Below are 22,538 nucleotides of genomic sequence, written 5' to 3'. Positions count from 1 at the left end.
ATAAAGGTATTTTCACCTTGAACAAAACAAAGAGATCCCATTTGGGGAGCAGACACCACCTCATGACTGTGGGCCCTATGCCAACAGCCTACTCATAGACAGGGTAGAGATGTCATGCAGAGGTCCTCTGAGGAGTTTACAGAGCCCCTGTGTCTGACCACGAGTGTCCCTGCTGTTGGGCTCAGTGATTCGAGAAGGCCTCATTTTTTTTTCAGATGGACTCTCTCTCTGTCGCCCAGGTTGGAGTACAGTGGTGCAAACTGGGCTCACTGCAACCTCCACCTCCAGGGTTCAAGCGATTCTCCTGCCTCAGCTTCCTGAGTAGCTGGAATTACAGGCATGTGCCACCACGCCCGGCTAATTTTGTATTTTTTTGTAGAGACGGGGTTTCTCCATGTTGGTCAGGCTGATCCCCAACTCCTATCCTCAGGTGATCCACCCGCCTTAGCCTCCCAAAGGTCTCGGATGACCACAACACCCAGAAGTCATCCACTTCAGTGATTCTCGGTGAGCCACCGTGCCTGCTGAGAAGACCACACTTTTGGCTTTGGTTTGCAGGGCTGTAGGTACGGGCTTTTCAGCACGGCAGTTTCATTTGATCCTATCTTTAAGGACTTGGCCTTTGATGAGCCAATAGTCAGGCCTCCAGGAACTGGCTGGACACTGAGGAAGAGCAACAGGAAGGGAGGGGACCCAGGATGCAACCAGACCAGGCTTCTGGGAGGGGATGTACAAAAAAGAAGGGTAGAGGCCATGATGTTCAACTTTGCTCACTTTATGATGCTGTCAGGCGATGAAGCCTTCTGTATCTTTAATCTTGTCAGGGGACAGGAAAGATCTTTTTAATGATTTTTGAGCCACTTCAAAAGCTAGAGTAAAAATAAAAGCTAATACCCTTTGTAGATGAAAACACCAAGATTATTGAAAGTCTGTTAAAATTTTTCAAAGCAACTCTCTGATAGTTATTTTTCCAGAACAACAGAGTTGTTAGGTGCCTTTTAGGATTTGAGCATCAGTGTGGGGTAAGTCATGGCAACCAGGCTGTGCTTTCAGATGGAGTGTGGTCTCCTCATTGACTTGTATGTTGACCGTCCTGATGACCAAGCAAACCTCACCTCTTCTGGAAAAGCCTAGTTTGGGGAGGTGGCTCAGGCAACTAGAAATTCAGTGAATAGTGCAGGAGAAAAACATTTGCAGGAAAAATAAAGTTGTTTTTGTTTTAACCAGAATGTTTTTCAGGGATTTTGCACAAACTCCAGCCCTTGTTTTGTGACCACAGCTCCCTGTCATCCAGGAGTCACTAGAAACTCAGTGGGTACTGTGAAAAACCTGAAAGCTACAATCATTTTGTTTCACACTGTGTGTGCATGTGTGTATCTATTTATGAACACGCATGCCCACTCAATCATCTCTTTTGTAAGTGGGTGAGTGAAACAGCACACAAACAAATTACCCGATGTTTCTGCCTAGGGTAATGAGCACTGGCTTAATTCAGAAATTATTAACTGGGAATCCCAGTTCTGTCTTCAGACTTGCTGTTTGATCTTGAGCAATTTATCTAACGCCTCTAGGCCTTGGTCCCCTCTTACATAAAATGAGAATAACAAAGTCTCTCTCATGGCATTGTAGGGACAAGCAATCATGTCCCTAAGGTGTCTCACCCTGTGCTTTGATCATACTAGTGACCGAAAAGCTGTTAATATGATTTTGTAAATTACATGTAAACCTGCCTTCTCTCCCCACGCACAGACATCCTAGAGGGCAGACCATCTCCTTCTCCTAGTATCTGCCACTGCATGTAGTTCACTGCTTTGGACACAGGTGCATTTATTGCCTATTTATTGAAGTACTGGTCGATTAGGTGATTAAGGAGCAACCCTGATGAATTTAGTATATCTAGAACACAAACTCTTCATTGCCAATGGTCCTGGGACTGCGCAGGTAAAGGCGGTAAGAACTTTTCATTAGTTTAGTGAGAAATCAGTAGGCTGTAACCCCCTGCTCTGCATATGGGCCAATCAGCCCTACCTACCAAGCAGGAAAATTGTCCTTGGGTGTTTCTGGTCACGAACAAGTAGGAAAGACCTAGCCTGCTACCAACACACTTCTGCCAACAGTAGGGCTTGCATATCTGTTTTCTCAAAAGGAAAGAAAAATTGTGTGCCCATTAACAGCAATGCCATGAAGTGGGTACAATAAAGGCTGCAGAGTCAGGTCGAGGTTCAAATCTTGACTCTGCTGCTTTTCAGTGGAGCAACTTTGGGAAAATTGATCTCTTGAAGCCTTCATTCCCCCACTGTAAAACAGAAATAACAGAAGTTCTTCCAGTCTGGAGATGCCATGAATATAGCGACAAGGCACCTGATGTAGTGTCTGGAACAAAGGAACCAGCAATGGTACCAAACGGCATCATGCTGATGGTCCAATGTCCTCTAATTCACTTGTACTTACTACCTTCAGATATTAGCACCAGATTTTTTCTAGTAACATCATAAGGCTACTCCTGCTCCTCTGCTGTGGTCTTGACAAGAATAACCCTCAAGGTAATGCCCCATAAAACGAATTCAGCTCCAATTTGTTTTTCACTGGATTGACTCACAGGTCTTCTCAGGAGAGTGATTACCTTGGGAATGAAGGCCCCGTTCCATGACTCCGTGCTTGACTTTCATGTGGCGCGTCAGGTTCCCCTTCAGGGTGAATTTGCTCGGGCAATAGAGGCACTTGAAGGGTTTGCTGTCCGAGTGCAGGTGCATGTGGCCCATCAGGTTGTGCATCCGGTTGAATTCCTTCCCACATAGCTGTTGAAGATGGGGATGAGAACACAGGTTACTCTGCCTGAATGAAGCCCCATCCAGGCCTCTGGAGCACAGATACTGCTTTTATTTTGTTTGGACCTTGGCATTTTAATCTGCTTGCAAGGAAAATGTCCCCAAGGAAATCAGGAAGGAGCCTCAGAGGTGGAGCAAGTAGGGGTGGATTCATAAGATTTGTTCCTGGTGTTCAGAGATCTTTAAATTCAAAGTAAAAATATCAAAGCTTGTAAAGCTTCTTTTGAATAAAAGCTTTGGAAAAGGAGAAGAGCTGATCTGAAAAGCAGTGGTTCCAAGTATTCTTCCTTTAATAATAAGAATATGATTATGATGCAATATGGAAGGCATTGTTCTAAGTCTACCATGGATTATCTTCTTTAATTCTCACACCAGTCATGAGATGGATGCTGTTGCCATCCCATTTTAAAGATGGGCAATCTGAGGACTTATGTCACTTAGCCAAGGCACACAACTAGTGGGTGCTGAAGCTGGGTTAATGAACTCAGGCTATCGGATGCCAGAGGCCACATGGCCAACCACCAGACTATACTGTGTCTCCTGACACAACTCTTCTGTATCAGGCAGAAGGGAATAAAATAATGCACTGTATTATTACATAAATGGTATCAGACAATGCTTTTTTGATTGCTTTATTTTCTAATTACTGGTTTGAATTTCAAAGTTAAGAGAAATGAAAAATCCTCCAAGGAAGGAGTGTGTCTTTTCTCTGGGTAGAAATTTGAAGTAGTGAGAATACAATCTCAGGTGTACAAAAAAAAAAACATGTTTTACTCTTTCTTTCTCACGATTCTTTCTATTTCCATCAAAGTGCAAATACGTGAAGGACCACTGGTTCGCCAACTTCTTTTGGAAGAAGAGCAGAACTTTCTTTTCACAGGTCATTTTGTATATGCAGAAAGTGCAGACCAGAAGCAGACTGCTCTGGGGGTGCCTTTATTGTCCCCAAACCTTACTAGAACAGGGAAATTCCAGCCCTTCTTTAGCTTTGGCAGGAGGAATGCAAAGAGTGATTTTGGGTTTGTGCTTGGACCAGAAAGTTAAAGGAGGAGCATTCCCTTTCCCTCCCCAACCTCCGAGCCCAGTGGAGCTGGGGCAGTGACATGTGGTGAGATACAGAGATAGTCAGGGTGAGGCATCCTCTGAGGCTTATACCAGTTTTCCTTTCCCACTGAGATATATTTTTAGGGCCAATGTTGGGGATCCTGGATTAAAATTTATTAATGAAGGCAGCATTTTCTTTAGTTGGCTGTGAGAGATGAGTGCTGAGCTCGTCTTGAAAGAGTGGGTAGACCTCTCAAATGATGATTTGGGGAGATTAGCCTAGAAGAATGCTGGATAGTAAGAGGAAGCCAGCCTGGGATTATGCATTTGCCACAGGCAATCCATGTATGGATAATGAATGGCTGGCTCTGTACTCTTAATTCATGTTTGAGAATTCCGCACCTTTGCTCTCTCTTACTAGCATGAATGAATTTGGCCTACTGTGTGGGGTTCCAAGCTCAGCATCCAGACAGAGCACCTGCACACCATATTCATTTGAAAATGGTGATCTATGAGGAGAAAAGGATGACAGAATTTGTCTAATTTCAACTTTCTCAAGAGAAGCAATATGTAGGATAGATGACTGTTTTATTATCAATTGAGATAACTTATTAAGATGTATCAATCTGTGGCTCAGTTGTGCAAATGTGTAAAAGTTCTATTAGCGTTATGTTTATTAGCTTAAGTTGCCCACTTCTCCACCATCATGGCTGAAAGCTTTTTTTCTGGAGACATAGTCTTTCTCTGTTGCCCAGGCTGGAGTGCAGTGGTGCCATCTTGGCTCACTGCAGCCTCTACCTCCTGGGTTCAAATGATTGTCGTGCCTCAGCCTCCCAAGTATCTGGGATTGTTGGAGCTGGTAATTTTTGTATTTTTAGTAGAGATGGGTTTCACCATGTTGGCCAGGCTGGTCACAAACTCCTGACCTCAAGTGATCCACTTGCCTCAGCATCCCAGAGTGCTGGGATTATAGGCATGAGCCACCACGCCAGGTCAAAAAGAAGCTTTGAACCTAGAGATTCTAGATTAGAGATTTCCAGTCCTGTGCCATTTTTAGAAAAAGCATACCTCATTTGGTTTGTGGGATGGTTCCTGGTTATTCGGAGTGAAGCTGCTGTTACAATTGCTGAGTATAACCAGTATGTGCTTCAGATATGTTCTCACTCAGGAGACTGCGACAGGCATAAAGCTTTGCCTGTTTTTTATTTATTCCCAGCCTAGTATTGGCGTGACACATCATGGTTCCTCAGTAAGCATCTGCTGAGTGTGGAAAGGGGTGGGGAATATCACCACAGAAGAACTGATCAAAGGAAAAGCCATGAGTGGTTAAGCACAAGGCATGTAGGGGGAGAGAAGCTGAAGGCCAGAAGATCAATTAGGTTACTGCCTTAGTCCAGGCATGAACTGGGTCTCGTGGTCCTATAGGCCAGAAAGAGGTCATTGAAAAGAAGTGATGAGCAACTTCTGCACTTGGCTCCCATGATGAGAGAAATTCTTTCAGTTATTATCTGTGGTTGCTGAAGCCTTAGAAGCTGAACTGGTCTGAGACGGTTCTGTAAAGGGGGTGGAATTTTAGCCTAACTGAGAAAAATGTGCAGAGTGCACTTTGTCTTCATAGTTATTTTCAGACACTTCAGTCAACCTTACACCACAAGTAAGGTAACCATTACCGTTGTGATAATGATCAACTTCTTGTTGCTGCCACACCTTCTGGGGCCTTGGGGTAGTGTATACCTTGCAATTCACCTGCCCCAAGGTCCCATCTATTCCCCTTCCCCAGCTCCATGCACAGAGATGTGTGCCCATTATAAAGGTGTCTGGGCTCTAAACAGCATCCCAGGTAGCCTCCAGTGAGCTGACTTCCTTTTCTTTGTAGCCAAATCAATATCAAGCTACAGGGCTACACACATACTACACTTCATGAGTACTTGTGGGGGAAATAAACAAGTCAGGGAAATATCATTACTTCACGCAAAATTCTAAAAAGCATCCATCACCAGCTCTCATCCTTTTCCCACTAAACCTGTTAATTTTCAAACTAAACTCCTCAGTGGCAGAAGGATAGAGCCAGTTAACCCAGGACTTGAGATACCTGGGCTCCATTCACGTCTGGGTGGTAGGTACTTAGTTTCTTCTCTCAGACTTGGATCCGCCACCAAGCCTTTTGGTCCTTATCGAGAACACTTGGCCTCCTCATCTTTCTCAGAAGGTTGTCCTCATGTGAAAGCACCCAAGTCTATGGAGATATTTTATGTCTGTCTCGAGAGAGAAACCTCTCAGACACTTAGTGAAGAGAAGCCGGAGAAAGAGGACGGGCCAGTGAATCATGGCGCTCTTGGGTGGAGGAGTCTGAGATGTGAGCCCCGAACAGAACTGGCACAGTAGGGGAGGAGGGTTACACCAGGGGGATGAAGGATGGATGGGAGGGACCACCGAATCTCTAGGTTCTTCCTCAGGGAAAAGCAGCCGTTTAAGTCGAGGCCTTCTTAAATCATGCAATGTGTAGCTAAGAGTGTGCCCAAGCAGGACTTGCTGAAATCATCTCCTGCCAAGGTCTGTGGAGAATAAAATAGGAGTGGATGTTGGTTCAGGAAGCTGCTGGAGTGGTGAGGACTCTGATCTCATTGTGCAGTGGGCATCTCCCCCAGTGTGCCCCCGCTTGACCTCTCGGTAGCTCTAAGGAGCACCATCAGTGTGTCTCAAAATGAAATCTCAGCTTCTCCATCTACCCGCTTTTTAAGATGGAAGTGGACCTCAAATTTAATGAAAAATGGAAACAAATATTTTAAAGTGCCCTCTAAAAATGCGTTGCATGAGTTATTAGGCTTTGAGATGTCAGAGTAGGGAGAGGAGGTGAAGACACAGAAGGACAGAGAGCTTGTTCCATTTTCTCTTCTGTATAACGTTGATAATAATCATTGTTTTCTATGAAGGTTAAGGATCAAGTGAGATAACTCACAAGAAGGGCTTGGCAAATAGTAAGAGCTCAATCAATATTAGCTCTTTTTACTCTCATTATTGTGTGTATAGTAGATTCTTTTACATTACAGAAATGGAAAGCTCTTTGAAGATGAGGGGAATATTACAGGAAAAGCCAAATGAGGCATCCACTGAGTTAATACCCGCCAGGCTGCTTGAAGTGTAGTAGAAATGCAAATAGTTGTACCTGCCCCAGGTCTTAGATATAAGGATGGAAAGAAAGGCTTCATCCAAGGCTCAGGGATTGGAGACGGCCCAGTGATTTGGCTCCCCCATCCCTAGTCTGCCCTTTGAACAGCTGGCAGATGCCTGTGTGCTCCGGGCCTCCTCATCCTGGCCTTCTGGCACTCTCCTTCTGGTCTAGGGCCTGGAGGCACCTCGAGTACTTGCCATGAACTCCAGTGGCCATGCTGACAGCCATGGAGAAGCTGGCTTTGGTCAGAGACCCAGAGTGACGGCAGCCAGCAGCCACTGTCTGGAGCCAGAGCAGCATACTACCTCACCCCAACCAGCCTGCTGTGAGCTTCAGAGCTGAGATGCGCCAGGAAGCCTGTGTTTTCCTATTCAAAGAGAAGAGGTCAGAGCTGCAGGCTGCTGCTGAGGAGAATGGCCTCCGTGAAACTGCCCTACCCGCACATTCTTCTCCCTCTCTCTCTTTTAATAAGAAGGGTGTTCCTTTCTCAAAGGGAGAAAGAGGGAGGGAGGGAGAGAGAGACTGTAAACTGTCCAAAAGGACCGTGAGAAAACAGGAAGCTTTGAAAAGTACAAGAGAAAGCAAGATGAAATCTATTTGCAGGCGGGCCCCTGGGGACATGTGAGGCATTGTTAAGCAGGCAGTTCATACAGCTATATCCTTCCTTCTGCTGAGGAGGGCTTTGCTGCCAAAAGCCTGCTATCTGGTCACTGCCTTAACCCCCTCCACGCCAGCCTGAAAACCCTTACCCCAAGCACTGGGCCCCTCAAAGCCCCCCATCTGGTTTCTCACTTCTTGGAGCGTCAAATAAAGTGAGGGGAAAAATGGAGTCAGTTTGACAACAGTGGTGGAGACCCTCTGCAGGGAGATTTTATCCCTCTTTTGACAGCTCTGCCCTCTGGCCTTCAGCCTTCTGCTGCAGACAAGGTTTCAGATGACCTGGTGATTCATAACTTAGGCAGCTCCCGGCTTCACCCATCTCAAAAGAGAATTTGTCCCGGAAATTCTGGATGGCTGCTTTTCCTGGACAGGTTTCCCAAAGACGGCAGCTGGTTCTTTGCTGTTATGGAGTGTGGCCACTACAAGGATAGGATCCAAATCAACCTCTGTGTGCTTACCCAGAATCTGGGAAGCATATTTCTGAAAAGTGGCTTAAGTCTACAGGCGCAGGTCTCTGGAAAAACTCCAGCTGGCTCCAAGAAACATGAGTCCAGAAGTCTAGCCAATAGCAAAAGAGCTCAGAAGGGCAATAACTTTTTTATAAGAAAAAAAAAAAAGAAACATGAAATGGAAAGCTCTCCTCTCCTCTAATTTTCCATCCCATCGTTAATGCCTAATCCCACAGTGAGAGAACATTTCTGCTTGCTAGGGACAGCTGTTTCCACCTAGCACAGGGCCGGCAAGATCAATTCACATTGAGACAGGAGGAAGGATTTATGTTAAGAAGGAATTTTAATGGTAAGAATCCCAAGAAATTAGAAACTAAAAGCCTCTTCCTTGCTGTGAGTTTTTGGGTAAAGGGGAGAGAGCAAAGGCTGCCTCTTCTGCCCAGCATGTCAATCACGAGGCATGAAGTGGATGGCTCTTCACTGTTACAGCAACAAAGCACAAGTTCAGTTGCCTGGGCTTGTAGTCCAACACCACCGAGCAGCCAGCCAGCCATTTCTCGCAGATGGCTGGGAACTGTATGGCAATGGGCAAATGGCCCTCCATCCCTCTCTCAACTCCAAAATCCTAACAACCTTCACCCAAGGCCAAATTTCCAAGAATCTAGCACAACACAGCTGGGAAGTAAGAACTCAGACAGCACCTTGAGATGGCTTACTCCACAGTGTGACCTGAGCTAGTTTACAAAAACAGAGAGCCTTGTGACATAATCTGTAAACCCAGGCGTGCTCTGCAAGTCTATTGGAAGGAAGAAGGGCGATGGTACAAAGAGGGCACCCAGCAGGGTGACACTGATGGGAGATGGGGACACTTATGCTTTTAGCACTGTCTCAGAGACAGAGGGCTCTGAGTGGAGGTGGCTGACACTCATTCTTATTTCACAAATGGTTAAGTATGGAGAAAGCTCACTTTCTCCATTGTTTGACAAGAATGTCCTTTCATATCCAATTCATTTTGTCTGATGATAAACTACACTTACCACCAGGAAGAAATAACCTTTGCAAATGGCCAGTCCAATTCCTGTGCCAGGCACATCTCTCCCATTGTAAAATTTAAGCTGTGCATTGTTTCAAAGCTGGCATTCTATTTTATAAACCACTTTCTTATAGGTTCTGATGGTGTGGACCAGACATAGAGCCTAATCTAACCTCAAGAAATGGGTATAACAGAGTTTCTGAACTGTAAACCTGACTATCAGACATGCTTTGGACCATGTACATGCACCATCATTGGAGTGGAGGAGGAAGGAGCCTTTGTTCATAAAGGGAGCCCCTAAACATCAAGCTGGGCCCAGGTTACACAGCACCTCTCGTGCACTGATACTAGAGAACACCCTCTAGATCCTCAGGTATTACCTCTCCCCAGAAGTCCTCCAAGTCCCTGAAGGTAGAGAAGCAGAACTGCCTTTGTGCCCTCAAACTACACGTAACCTACATTGGCTTTGCCGCCTGACATAATCCTATATTTCAGGAGTATTTTCTGCCTGGTTTTACCACTACTACTGGACCAGAACTGATGAGGTGGAGGTAGGAGATGGCTGAATGGGACAGATGTGAATTTTCAGGGTATTGTAAACTATGTAACTGGTTCCCTTCATATTTTAGCAACTGTACTCCACCACCATCAGTTGATAAGCTAAAAAATTCAGTTCATGCTTGAAGTCCAAGAGAAAACTCATCACAAGGAATGAAGAATGGCAAAGAGACCTACTTGTACCTCCATTGTAGAAGACAGTAAAACTCTTTGCAAGAATAAACAGCTCTGTTACATGTGAAGTGCTCTAGGGGCTCAATGAAGTGGGAAGGAAATGAAAGAGAGAGAAGAGGAGGCCCATGGAGCCCATGGGCTCATGCAACCAGGCCTCACTTCATGGGCATACAACACAGGGTGCCATCATCAGAAAGGTTCTGAGTCTGGCTTAATGCTCTGCTTTCACCATCTTGAAACTCCCAGTAATGTTTGAACAAGGAGTCTTGCATTCCCATTTGCCTTGGGTCCTGAAAATTATGTAGCCTGTCCTGCATGCAGCTTACTCCCACTTTAGACAGACATAAATTCACTTTCGAACCACTGAAAACGTGAAGAAAAGGAGGGGAAACAGAAGTGGGTGGCAGGAAAAGGGCTGGAAGGAGAAGCCTCCCTCTCTCACCTTCGGACAATGCCCACACAGGTCTAGGGAAGCTCTGGTGTCTGACCCCTCACCCCTTCCAAGAGTTGCCAACACAGGAAAGAAGTCAGCTTCACAGGGGATTCCTTCAAGTGGGGCCACACTGCAGAGGGATTAAAGCAGGAACAGCCCCTGGAAGCAGGGAACCCCACTTCAGGAATATGGATCAGCAGAAAGTATCATTTAAACTGCATCAGGTATGCAGAAGCAGAGAGAGAAAACCTTCATTTCAAACAGAAAGGCTCTAATGATACTGAATGTGGTGATTTCCCTCTTCTTGCCCCTCAGCCGTCTTCATGGCTGGATGACACCTGGCCAGTACATCACTTGAATTAAACCCAGTCATGAGCAATGTTTTCTTGTCATTTTAGAAGTAGAGAAAGAAAACATTGGTGTGGGGTAGGGACAGCCCCAGGGGGCCAAAGCGTTTCTGAGTAATGCCTGTCAGAGCTTCAGGCTTTACAAACTCCAGTTCACACATTTTCTCAGCTGATGAAATACAAATCCAACCAAATTAGTCTAACACGGACATTTTAACAAGGATGCTCCATCCCTGGGCTACATGGCACTTAGCAATAGGTAAAAGACACTTGAAGTGACGGTGCTCACAGTTATTCCACAGCCTGAGCAGACATTTCTGAGGGCCTTGGAGGGGCTAGCTTTGGAATCCCTCTCATCCTCTGTGGGAGGCCTGCCTCAAAGTACATGTATGACTCAGCCCTAGTGTCAAGAGGCAAGGCGGGGAGAGGAGGAGAAGGTGGGGAGGCTGTTTTAGAAGCTTCTCTGGCTCTTTCCTATGTCCTGCTCATTGCCTTGTAAGGGGAAGAAGGTTAAACCTGCTTTCTCCTTTCTAGAACAAAGGCTCTCCATATCACCTTCATCCTTTAACAGCCTCCTTCTCCAAAAGGGCCTTCCACTCTCAGACCTTTCCATAGTGCCTGGCTCCACCCCTGGGCACTGATGCCACAGTGAGACAAACAGGGCAGGCTCTTTAGGGACCTCCAGCCTGGCATGACATAAGTGGGGTGGGTGGAGGCACAGAGTGGCAGATGGGACCTGGCGTTGGCCATGGACCTATTCTGAACCCCTGTAGCTCCACTGATGAAACAGAGCAGAAGGCTCCATGGGGACCCTTTCCCATCAGGCATTTGCACAATTCTCTGGTTCCTTCCTGGTCCCACTGCCCACCTTGCATTTGAAAGGCTTCACATCAGAGTGGACGATCATGTGTGCCTTTAGGGTCTGCTTCTGGACGAAGCTCTTGTAGCAGAGGTGACACTGGTAGGCGCGGATGTTGGTGTGGATCAACACGTGTCGCTTCATGTTGGCCAGCAGGGTGAACTCCCGCCCGCAAATCCCACACTTGTGCTCCTTCACACCCTGTGGGAAGGTAAGATTCAGAAAAGTGGTGATTGACAGGTAACATGCTTTCATCAGGATCACAGCCTTCATTTTCCAGTCTGCCATAAACCCACAAAGAGCTTGGTGATAGATGCTAAGTTTCAAATAATGTAGCTTTGGCCTTGTTAAATTACTATTTTCTTGAAAAGTGTTGATTATGTAATCTTTTTTTTTTTCCTACTGAAAACCAAAAACTAGCCAGACTATTGGAGGAAAAGAAAGCTTTTGCTTTTGTTGCTCCAGCTGCTGCTGGGGTTAAGTCTCCAGTGGTAGTTCTTGAGGATTAACAGGCTTTTGGTAAGAGCACTGTGGGCTGATATGCAACATGAATCTATAATCCAGCTTTCATGATAATGAAAAAATAAAATCTTTTAAACTGATATTATCATTTCCCTTATGGAAACCAGTGTTCTCCTGGGTTCTCATTAATAGACTTGAAAATCCCAGAACAACTTATATCCACACTTCAGTAAATTACAACTTGATAATCACCCTCTCAAGTTGGTCCCCTGGGTTCCCACAGGCCACACTGACCTCCACATGACATGCTTATGGAGCCTCCCCTAAGCCAGCTCCTCCTTATAAGGAAATTTGGCAGGAGTTAGCTTTCTGAATAGGAAACAGGGCAGGAGGCTTTCTTGTCTCCTTGCTGTGCATGAAGGTGTGTTTGAACTAAGGCCCTCAGTCGACAGCATTTCCAGGGACTCACAGCTAATCCGGACTATCCATCACTTCTTAGCAAAGGCCTTTGCAAGAGGTCTTGACCCAGAATGACTTTTGGAAAGAAAAGGTTAGAGATCGAGTGCATGATACTGAAGGTATCATAGGTTTAGAACAACTTACTTAGTTAACAACTGTACCTAATAAAATCCATATTCCCTGATATTCATAGTGGCTGAAGGAGGGAAGGAGGGAAGGAGGGATTCCAAGCTCATCTCTGACTCTCTGCCTATATTTCCATTTCTTTACTTTGAGGCATGGTAAGAAAGTACCACTCTGCAGTTCTGACAGGCCCATGGTATTAAAGTGTGGATTCAGGTCTCTGCCCAACTATTTACTGGTTGTAAAACCTTAGATGAGTCCTGTGGCCTTTTTTAGTGAAGGTTTCTCATCTCAAGATGATATGGTGGGGCATGAGAACTCTAAGTGCTTTCTAACTCAAGCACTGTCTAATCCAAATGATGGTACATGAGTATGCATTTATGCTAATAAGGAGAGCTAGAAGTCAACGTCTTTTAGAAATTAAAGATTGATTCTGCCCAAGAAGATAAATGTTTTAAATGTAGTGCATTTCCAACACTGAGTTTAAAATTATAAAATTAATGAAAAACATTTTCTTAATGGGTTTTATATTTTATTTTAGCGTATTTTAGATTTCCCCTGGGCTTGGCTCTGATCCATTTGTCCTTAAACCAAGGAGAAGTTTCTACTTGTCACTGTTTTCTGTGTCCAAAGTAAGATTCACCTGTGGGCTGGCCTAGTGTGCAAATGAACAGGAGCCTGGACACAACTTCGAGGCAGCAAAGGAAGCTGTTGTCTGTCTGATAGGATCAGTGAAATCACAGAGATGGAGGCCGTCAGGTATTCAGGGGTGTGAACAGGGAAGCAGGTGGATAAGAGGAAGTGTTCACTGTGGAGTGGCTAAGACACAAGTACTGGTGTCAGAGATTCCTGAGTGACCTCCCATGCCTCAGTGTCTTCATCTGCAGATCGGGAGTTGCTCTTACAGTTGTTGACAAGTAAATGAGGATTAAATGAAGAGCGAAACACCTGTCATATAGCAAGTATTTCAGAAATACTACCTCCCACTGTTTGCTGATACCTCTAATTAAAATGCATGCTGTTTTCCAATTCAAATGAAACCTATTACAGACACCAGGCTGTTCCTCCCATTTTGACTTCATTTCCTTCCTTCCTTCCTTCCTTCCTTCCTTCCTTCCTTCCTTCCTTCCTTCCTTCCTTTTCCCTTCCTTCCTTCCTTCCTTCCTTCCTTCCTTCCTTCCTTCCTTCCTTCCTTCCTTTCTCTTTCCTTTCTTTCTTTTCTTTTTCCCTTCTTTCTTTCTTTCTTTTCTTCTTTCTTTTTTCAAGACAGAGTCTTGCTCTGTTGCTCAGGCTGGAGTGCAATGGCGTGGTCTTGGCTCACTACAACCTCTGCCTTCCAGATTCAAGCGATTCTCCTGCCTCAGCTTCCCAAGCAGCTGGGATTACAGGCACTCGCCACCACGTCTGGCTGATTTTTGTATTTGTAGTAGAGATGGGGTTTTTACCATGTTAGCCACCCTGTTTTCGAACTCCTGACCTCATGATCCGCCTGCCATGGTCTCGCGAAGTGCTGGGATTACAGGTGTGAGCCACCACCCCCGGCCTTGACTTCGTTTTCTACCATCTTACAGGATCTTTATCTGCTTTAAAACGCACTTTTGATTCCTTTTCCACAAATACAGGAGCACCTGAAGTTAGCGAATGGTCCCCTCTACGGCTGAGTCTCAGTTTGGGTCCTTTGTTGACCGTTCCTGCACTTGGCAGGCACTCCCCTCTGGATGGCATCTGCAGGTGCCTCCTGTAGGCCAGGAGCTGTTTGTGCAGAGCGCACAAGGCAGCCACACATTTCATCTCTGCTGCAGTCAGAAAATGCTGTGTTTTGTCCCAACCTAACAAGTGAAACCTATTATAGCACAGCAGAAACATTATCTTGGCTGGGCAAAGTCCTCTGCTGACCTTTCAGAATTAAAGAATGCTTTAGAAACTCTGGCTTGCTAGAAGTCTTTCCTGCCAAGAAAATCACTTGAGTTTAAGGGTGTGAGAGCAGGAGTTAGTGGGGGCAAAACTTCCTCTCAGAGGCTCAAAGCAGGTTCCAACAGCTTAGCTGGGGTAAGATTTCAGGGACACCACTGGGCCTTGTTTTAGTTCAGCCTGAGTGACTCTAGGGCTGTGGTTGCAACTGGGCTGAGCTTAGACTCTTGGGCCTGTATTTCCCCTTGAAGACCTGAGCACAGGGAAGATAAAACGAAAACAAAAATAAACAGAGAAGGACACTTTCTCATGCCTCCTGCAATATAAAGCTCAGGGCACTTCACCCAACTAGGCACAGGATCAACACAGGGAGGCAAGGCCCTGCCGGCCTCGCCAAGCTCTGCTTCCCTTGGAGAGTTTGTGTGTGAAGCAGGTCTCACTGTTGAGGGAGAAAACAAGCCAAAAGATTGTTTCCCACTGCTTCAACAGTAAAGACCAAGATAATTCTCTAGAAGAAGGTGCTCCCTGGCACATCCCAGGCACAGAGCTGATCTAGGGTCTGATGACACACTCATGCTAGTGCCCTGGATGAAGTTTCTAGAAATAGAATCTGCAAGATTCTTTTAGGGTAGGGAGCATCCTTCCTCAGCCTTCTCTGCAAATGTCGTCTGCATTACTTATTTCTAGGCCTAACTTAGAGTTTAGAAGGCTGGCGGGGTGGGGGGGAAAGGGCTTGGTTGAAAATCCTTCTCTCCTATTTAAACGTGAGGAAGGACCTCAGGGCTTGGCCAAGGGACCGCTTGTCCGGGGTTGCTCAGCTCCTCAGGGTCAGGTGCGGAGCAGGACAGGCCCCCGCTGGCTCCCCAGGGGTCTGCTCAGGGCCCCTGCTCCTCTTCCCCAGGCCCCCACTGCCCCGCCCCGCCCCTCCCGGGGCCCGCGGTACCTTGTGGGTGAGCGAGTGCTGCTTGAGGTGGTGCGGCTGCACGAACTCCATGCCACACTCCGAGCAGATGTAGGGCCGGATGTCCTTGTGCTTCATCATGTGGTTCTGCAGCTGGCTTGGGTACTGGAAGGTCTTGTCGCACTCGGAGCAGTTGTACTGGATGGGGCCCCGGTGCGTGGTGAGGTGTCTCTTCAGCTGGGCCAGGGTGGGGAAGTCGAGGCCGCACTCCACACAGATGTTCTCGCGCCCGCTGGCGTGCTTGGCCTCGTGGGCCTTGAGCTCGCTTGGGTAGGCGAAGCCGCGGCCGCACACGCGGCAGTTGTGTGGCTTCACCTCGCTGTGCTGCATCATGTGGCGCTTCAGGTGGCTGGTCTGGGTAAAGGCCTTGTGGCACACCTGGCACTTGTGGGGCCGCGTGCCCTGGTGGGTCAGCATGTGGGTGTGCAGGTGGCTGAGCTGCTTGAAGAGCTTCCCACAGTGCGTGCATGCGTGCGGCTTGATCCCGCTGTGACCCAGGATGTGGGTGACCAGGTTGTACTTGGAGGTATAGGATTTCTCGCAGGTGGGGCATTGCCAGCGCTTCTGTGCGCCGCCCACGTCCACGTAGTAGCTGTCATCGATCTGCACGTTCACATCCACCCTTTCCACTTTCTGCTTGGTCTCCTCGCTCTCCTGGGACTCGGCTTTCCGGGGCAGCAGAGGTTCCGGGGGCTGCTTGGGCAGGAAGGCGTGCCGGCTGAAGGGGAAGGGCGAGGACGAGGGCACGAAGAAGGGGAACATGAGGCCTGGGTGGAGTTTGGGGTAGTAGGGGTAGGGCGCAGGCAAAAATGGAGCGGGCGTCGGCTGGGGCCACATGGCGCTGGGCTTAATGGGCTCCTGCTTGACTGGCTTGGCCCCCAGGTGTTCCAGGCTGCGGTAGAATTGGAAGCCCGCGTTGCACAGGTCGATCATCTGAGAGTCATACTTGGGGCGCGGGGGCTGCGGGAACAGCAAAGGGAGGTTGGGAAGGCCGCGGTTTTTGTTCTCCTCGGAGTGAAGGGCAAGGGCGGCTTCTTCTGCAGGGTGGTTATAGGGCATCTTTGTGGGCATGCTCTTCCGTTTCCTAGACCCCCCTCCTTCGAAGACCCCGGGGAACCCATCTAGGTCTCCTGGAGGAGGTTCATACCGAAACTGGGAAAAGGGTCCTCGGAGAGCTTCTGGGAAGGGGTGTCTTTGGGGAGCCTTTCCCCGAGAAGCCACTGGCTGCAGGCAGTGGGGAAAGGAGGGGGTCTTCTTCACAGCCAAGTTGAAATGCACATCCTCATCTTTGATCATCTTCATTTCCTTCTGCATCCTTGGCAATTTTCCTTTAAAGAGAAAGAAACTTTTGTGTCTTGGTTTTGTTTTGTTTTAAATCCTCTTTTCCCTTAAGGGTTTTGGCTATTTATCAGTACTAATTTATGAAGAGTAACACTTGCTTAATATGGACCCTCATTTATCTTAGGGCTGTTCAAAATACCACCTTTCTATCTCCAGTTATCACTATGGTTAGCACTGGCCTGTTGGGGTGACCCTAGGGCTGAAGTGAATTAGGCTCCAGTGTAAATCCCACCACAAAACCACAAGGGGTGATGGTAGGAGGAGGAGTGGACTAGATTGGGAAGAAACCTGAGAACTCATCTGGTCATTGTCCCCATTTAAGATGAGGGTACCAAGGTCCAGATAAATGAAATGACATTCTCAACTCACACAAGTACTCGATGAAAGAGTGAGGACCAGACCCGTTCTGCTGCAGCTGTTCAATCTGAGATGTAATTGCATCTACTAATGGTGATTGGAAAGCGATTTTTAGGGTCTTTTTTTTTTTCTGTAAGGCAACCAATTTTCACTGCTACTCCCTTGCTTGGGCCTTTGCTGCTGGAAAATGAGGATGTTCAAGGCCTCATAGAAAAAGGGATGTTAAGGCTTAACTCAGACCTAATCATTTCTGAGTATCCACTTTGGGTAAGGTGTGCTACTAAGGCATAGGGACTGAATGACATCAACATGATTTTAAAAAGCATTTTGAGTATCTCAATGTTATAATGTTACCTTGGCCATGTACACATTCCAGTCTTCAACCTGAAGCAATCTGGGATGAAATACTCCTTTATTAGGTGAAATAAAGCTGCATATGGGTCTCTCCTTTCAGGTAGGTGTCAAAGTAAAGGGCAGCCTTGGTGACTCCTGTGGTGCCTGACATTTCCCTTGCGGACACAGCCAGTTACTGTGTCCTGGTGACATGGGACATGGGCATGTCTGAAAGAGCCAGTGGTAGGACTAGAGTCTGAACCAAGCATTGTGTTTTTCACATTTATCCTTATCAGTTGTCTTTTCTTTTCTTTTCTTTTCTTTTTTGAAGATGGAGTCTTGCTCTGTCACCCAGGCTCGAGTGCAGTGGCACAATCTCAGCTCACTGCAATCTCCGCCTCCTGGGTTTAAGCGATTCTTGTGCCTCAGCCTCCTGAGTAGGAGTAGCTGGAATTATAGGCACACACCACCATGCCCAGCTAATTTTTGTATTTTTAGTAGGGACGGGGTTTCACCATGTTGGCCAGGCTTGTCTTAAACTTCTGACCTCAAGTGAACTGCCTGCCTCAGCCTCCCAAAGTGCTGAGATTACAGGCGTGAGCCACTGTGTCTGTCCTTGTCAGTTTTCTGTCTTCCTCATATGGATACTGACAGAATGAACCAAGTGCCAACTCTACATTTCCAGTGAAGGTCAGTTCTACCCAAGGCCTCCGAGTTTGAATGGGATCAATCCCTTTTGCTCGTCAGAGGCTCCTATGGAGCCAGTTGGCTTGGCCAAGTGTAAGGTCTGATGTAGGGCCACTGGAGACAGGGCTGACATAGGGTCTTAGACTAACTCAGGGCTTTGGCCCCTGGGACTATCTACAAACAAGGCCATATGGGGTGAGGGTCCCAGGGGTGAGAGGACCAACAGCTTTCAGTGATTTTCTATGATCCTTGGTGAGTCAGATACAGCTTTTACAATTATCTAAATATTCCTACATTCTTAAATTGCATGTGTGTCTTTTTGAGAGGCTCAAGAGCTGCAGTACAATTAAAACAAAAATGAGCCTCTTAAAATTTGATTACCAAGTCTATACACGGACAATCCAATGAGGAAAAAATATGTGTTCTTATTATATGACTATATGGGCATTATTTAAAGCTGTATGTGAAACTGGACAGAGAACGAAAAAATAATGCTTAATATTTGCTTTGTGTTTATGTGAGTGGAAAGGTAGCCCTGGCTTGTCTTTCTTACCATGGGTTTTGGGCTTGGTAATTATGAGCAAGAACTTGTGTGTCCAGCAAATGGGAGGCCCAGCCTGTGTCAGCTTTGCTTCCTCCTAAAATTCTTTTTTTCCCCCCAATTTGTCTGTTTATTCCCACAAGGCAGCCAGGAGTGGGGGTGCTGAACTGAGCCCAGTGAGCCACGGGACTTTCCTCCAGCGGGGTCTACGCCGGGTTTCGGGCCTCCTACAATTATTACTGCAATGCTAGATCTTCTTCCACTGCTGCCTCAAGGGCCAGGCAATTGTAGGAAGTCATGAAGGCAGTGGGAGAATGAAATGTCTAGCTTTATGAGACCCGGAGGGGTGTGGGTGGGTGAAATGAGAGTCTTGCTGCTGCTATCAGAAAGGACCAGCAGGAGGATGGGGAAGCAGAGGTTCTTTGAGGTTTTTCTTGTTTACTAAATCATCTCTTAGCTTGCAATCCAGCAGGTCCTGATCTCTAGATTCACATAGAGTTATAGAGGGTGTGGCCCTGGCCCAAGAATTTGTTGCATCTATAAAAATAATTGACTTTCAACAAGACTAAATGTGTCCTGCTTAATTGGAGGGGAAAATGGCAGATCCTTTCCTTATGATTTCATTCGGAACACAGTTGGGAGAGAAATTTCTTTTGGTAGAAAGGCTACTCAGATTGGAAAATATTCTTCCAGACTACAAGTGCCTATGGCAAACCAGTGCAGAGCTCATCAGGAAGCAAACTCGTTCTCCTTTTAAAATTCTCCTCTGATTAAAAGAGGCAATAATTCCTAGTACATACTAGAGAGCTTGGATTGAGAATTAGTGAAAAAGAAACATGTCAGAACCTGGGCCAAAACGTACTGAGTTTCCTGTGTATTTTATTATTAAGAAGGTGCTTAAACATGCATGGCTGATGACGTGTTGTATCTTTATACAACGTGGTGTAGCTTATACTGGTAAAGCTACCGATTTGGAAAAGAATGTTACCACTAATTTTGAAATGGAAGGTATTTCAGTCTATGCACATTATTATTGCTTTTGTTTAATATTTTTCTTTTTAGTTATGACATAATCAAGTAATTGTTTCCTTTTAATACAACTAGTATAGTTGTAATATACTCCCAATATCATGTTAATCTCAAAAGCATATTTATTTTTAGCATTTGAATTTTTATCACCATTGTCCTAGTAAAGCAAAAAAAAACATGTTGAAACAAAGATGATGTGGTTATCTTTTTAAACATGAATGACACAATTACGTTCCCAAATACAGAGACTTTAGGTATGTACATTTTAATTTTTTACGTGTTTTAATATAATAATATTTATTTCCTTCAGTTTCTGTGTGTATATATGATGATTCTCCCACTCTTAAAATAGTAGTCTGTGCACACAAGAATAAAATTAGAAACCCAGAAGGTTCTGATAAAGTAGGATCAATCCATGGAAATTTTTACATTTAAAACGGCAGTCCCTTTCCGAATACAGACGCCTTTCTGCATAAATATCTTAAGGAGCATCACCAGTCCCTACAGAGGTCAAGGAGAACTAGATCTGATTTCTCCTCGTCCTTCTTGAGAGAGAAATCGGCTGTGGCTGCTTCTAGCTATTAATATCTCTGCCTTTGAGCCCCAGCACCAGGTGATACAGAGAAGCCCTAGGCAGTAAAACAACAACAACAAAATCCAGAAAACAAATCCATCCTGGGGAAGGGGGGTATTGAAGGGAAAAGCAGGGGAAGGATATCTCCCTGAGGAGGTAATTTATCTTGAAATCAGTCAAGTTAAAATTCTGGATGTCCTCAGCAAAAAATATTAATTGATTCCTGGAAAACCTCGATGTGTACCACCCACATGCTTCCCCCTATTTTTAAAACTAGATCCACAGGCACCCATAGAACTGACAGGATGCTTCTGTAGGAGACAGGAGAGGCTTGGGGGTGGCAATCTGGTTAGGAGACCCAAAACATGGGGAGGAGGGGCAAGCCCTTGTCTGAGTCATTGATCCATGGCTGCCTCCAGAGGCCCTGGAGAAAATCAGCAGGTTGTAAGACACAGTTCCCCACCAGGAAGAGTTGAAACAACAAGCAAGAGGAAAGAAGAACTGAAAATGTAAAAGCCTCTGGGTATGGGATAATGGAAGGAGCGTTGCTTTGGAGCCTGAAAGTCTAGGTTTGAATGTTGGCTTTGTGCTAGCAGCTGTGGGAGACTAATTTACTTTTGAGGTTTGATTGTCTCATCCATGAAATGGGAGTTAGGATATCCCCACAGGGTTGTTGGAAATTTATAGCGTGTATGAGAAAGTATGTTAAACACTAGACAGTATGCTGCCTTTAAGGAGTGAGAAAGAGTGGACAGGAGTGGGGGGCTGGGTTGTGATCAGTGGTTTGATGCTGTCTGACATCCTGTCTGTTTTCTAAGCTGAAGCTCTTGATCACCACCGATGGCATCTGGGCCTCTGCTTTGCAAGTTAACCAAGACTTTACCCATTTATCCTGAGTTGGTCTTGTCACAGCAATGAAGATGAACCACACTCAAAAAGGCCATGGGTAAGGCTAGGATGAGTTTACTCATTCCATATGGCAATAAACCATGTAGTTAAAGAATACCTCCCCATCCCTTCTTTATGGCTTTCTTTGCTTTAACGGAGATATCTACAAGCATATATTAACAACAGACTGCTTTGATGAATGGGGAGTTGAAGCAAAGGCTGGTCTCATGAGCTATTTCAGCCAGTGTGTGAGAAACTGAAACACTGCCTCTAATCTAATATCAGAGGTCACCTTCCTAGGGACAGGAGGACCTGTCTGTCAAACCCAAAGTCTCAGACGCTAAAATAGTGCTGGATCAACATTAGCAAACCAGCTCTTACAATTCCTGCTTGATTGTGAAGACAGGGACTGGGTCTGTTTCATTCACTGCTGCATCTTCAGTTCTTGGAATGGTGCCTGGCTCAAAATAGATGCCCCATCAACTACTTTGGGATGAAAGAAGAAATGAGTGGTTCTTTAAAGTCTCCCCATGAAGCCTTAAAATGTTTAATTTTGTCTTGCATTACTGAGACTGCAGATGACTTTTGGTATGTCCCTAATGAAATCATCAGCACTTATAAGTTCTTAGGTAGTTATTCCTAAGAATATTATGTATTTGACCGACCTACCCTCTGCTGGAATACTGAGCTCGTTCGGAAAAAACCGGACCGCAGGCTAGAGGAAAATTCCTTAAGTTCAGGCTTTATTGAGAGGAAAGAGCCTCCGGGCGGACCAGCCGGGAGGAAGAGGAGAATGGCCGCGCCGCTCAGAGGGGCAGGGTTGTTTTATAGGGGGCTGAAGGGCTGGGGGGTGAGGAAGCCGAAAGCCGAGGTGGTGGGCAACTGTTGGTCAGTTTGAACTGCTGGGCGGCGGGAAGCTGGGCGGCGGGAGGGCTAGGGCCGGTATGTAAAGTGAGAGATAAGGGAGCCTCTTTGTGGGGGAGGGAAAGAGAGAGAGAGAGAGCTTTCGCGGTAGGGGCAGAGTTTTCCAAGCAGTATTCCTAATTCATTAGTATGTCCCTAATGAAATCATCACACGTATAAGTTCTTAGGTAGTTATTATGAAAAGAACTTGAAACACACGCTTTGTGTGAGCTGTTGCTTACCCTCCTCATCCAAGGGCACTATTCTCTGAACTAACTCTCAGATTCAGGATAAGCCCTAAGTCCTGGCTACACTAATGCTGGAGAGCCATTATTCAAGTGCCGTCAGGTTCTGCAACCCAGTCAGCAAACAGATTCCTGCAAAGTCCAAAGGGCAGTCAGAGGTAGAAAGA

General features: G+C 46.1%; 1 protein-coding gene across 4 annotated transcripts in view; it reads right to left on the bottom strand.

Annotated features, from left to right (window-relative positions):
- Positions 1-22,538, bottom strand: part of ZNF366 (zinc finger protein 366) — a 69,610-nt gene that overhangs the window by 5,316 nt on the left and 41,756 nt on the right. For 2 of the 4 annotated variants that reach the window (XM_078365366.1, XM_078365365.1), the window contains 4 exons: positions 16,621-16,801; positions 15,456-16,433; positions 11,567-11,758; positions 2,624-2,798 (listed from right to left, as the gene is read on the bottom strand). In XM_078365366.1, coding sequence (XP_078221492.1) covers positions 2,624-2,798; positions 11,567-11,758; positions 15,456-16,406 — 1,318 coding nt within the window. In that variant the 5' untranslated portion in view covers positions 16,407-16,433; positions 16,621-16,801. Of the gene's footprint in view, positions 1-2,623; positions 2,799-11,566; positions 11,759-15,455; positions 16,802-22,538 lie in introns of all 4 variants that reach the window. The other 2 variants (XM_008991954.5, XM_035291433.3) reach the window with 1 other exon arrangement.

This window comes from Callithrix jacchus, chromosome 2, assembly GCF_049354715.1.
Source record: "Callithrix jacchus isolate 240 chromosome 2, calJac240_pri, whole genome shotgun sequence".
NCBI lineage: Eukaryota > Metazoa > Chordata > Mammalia > Primates > Cebidae > Callithrix > Callithrix jacchus.
Note: the sequence above shows the minus strand (reverse complement) of the source record. Positions and strands in the feature narration are given on the sequence as shown.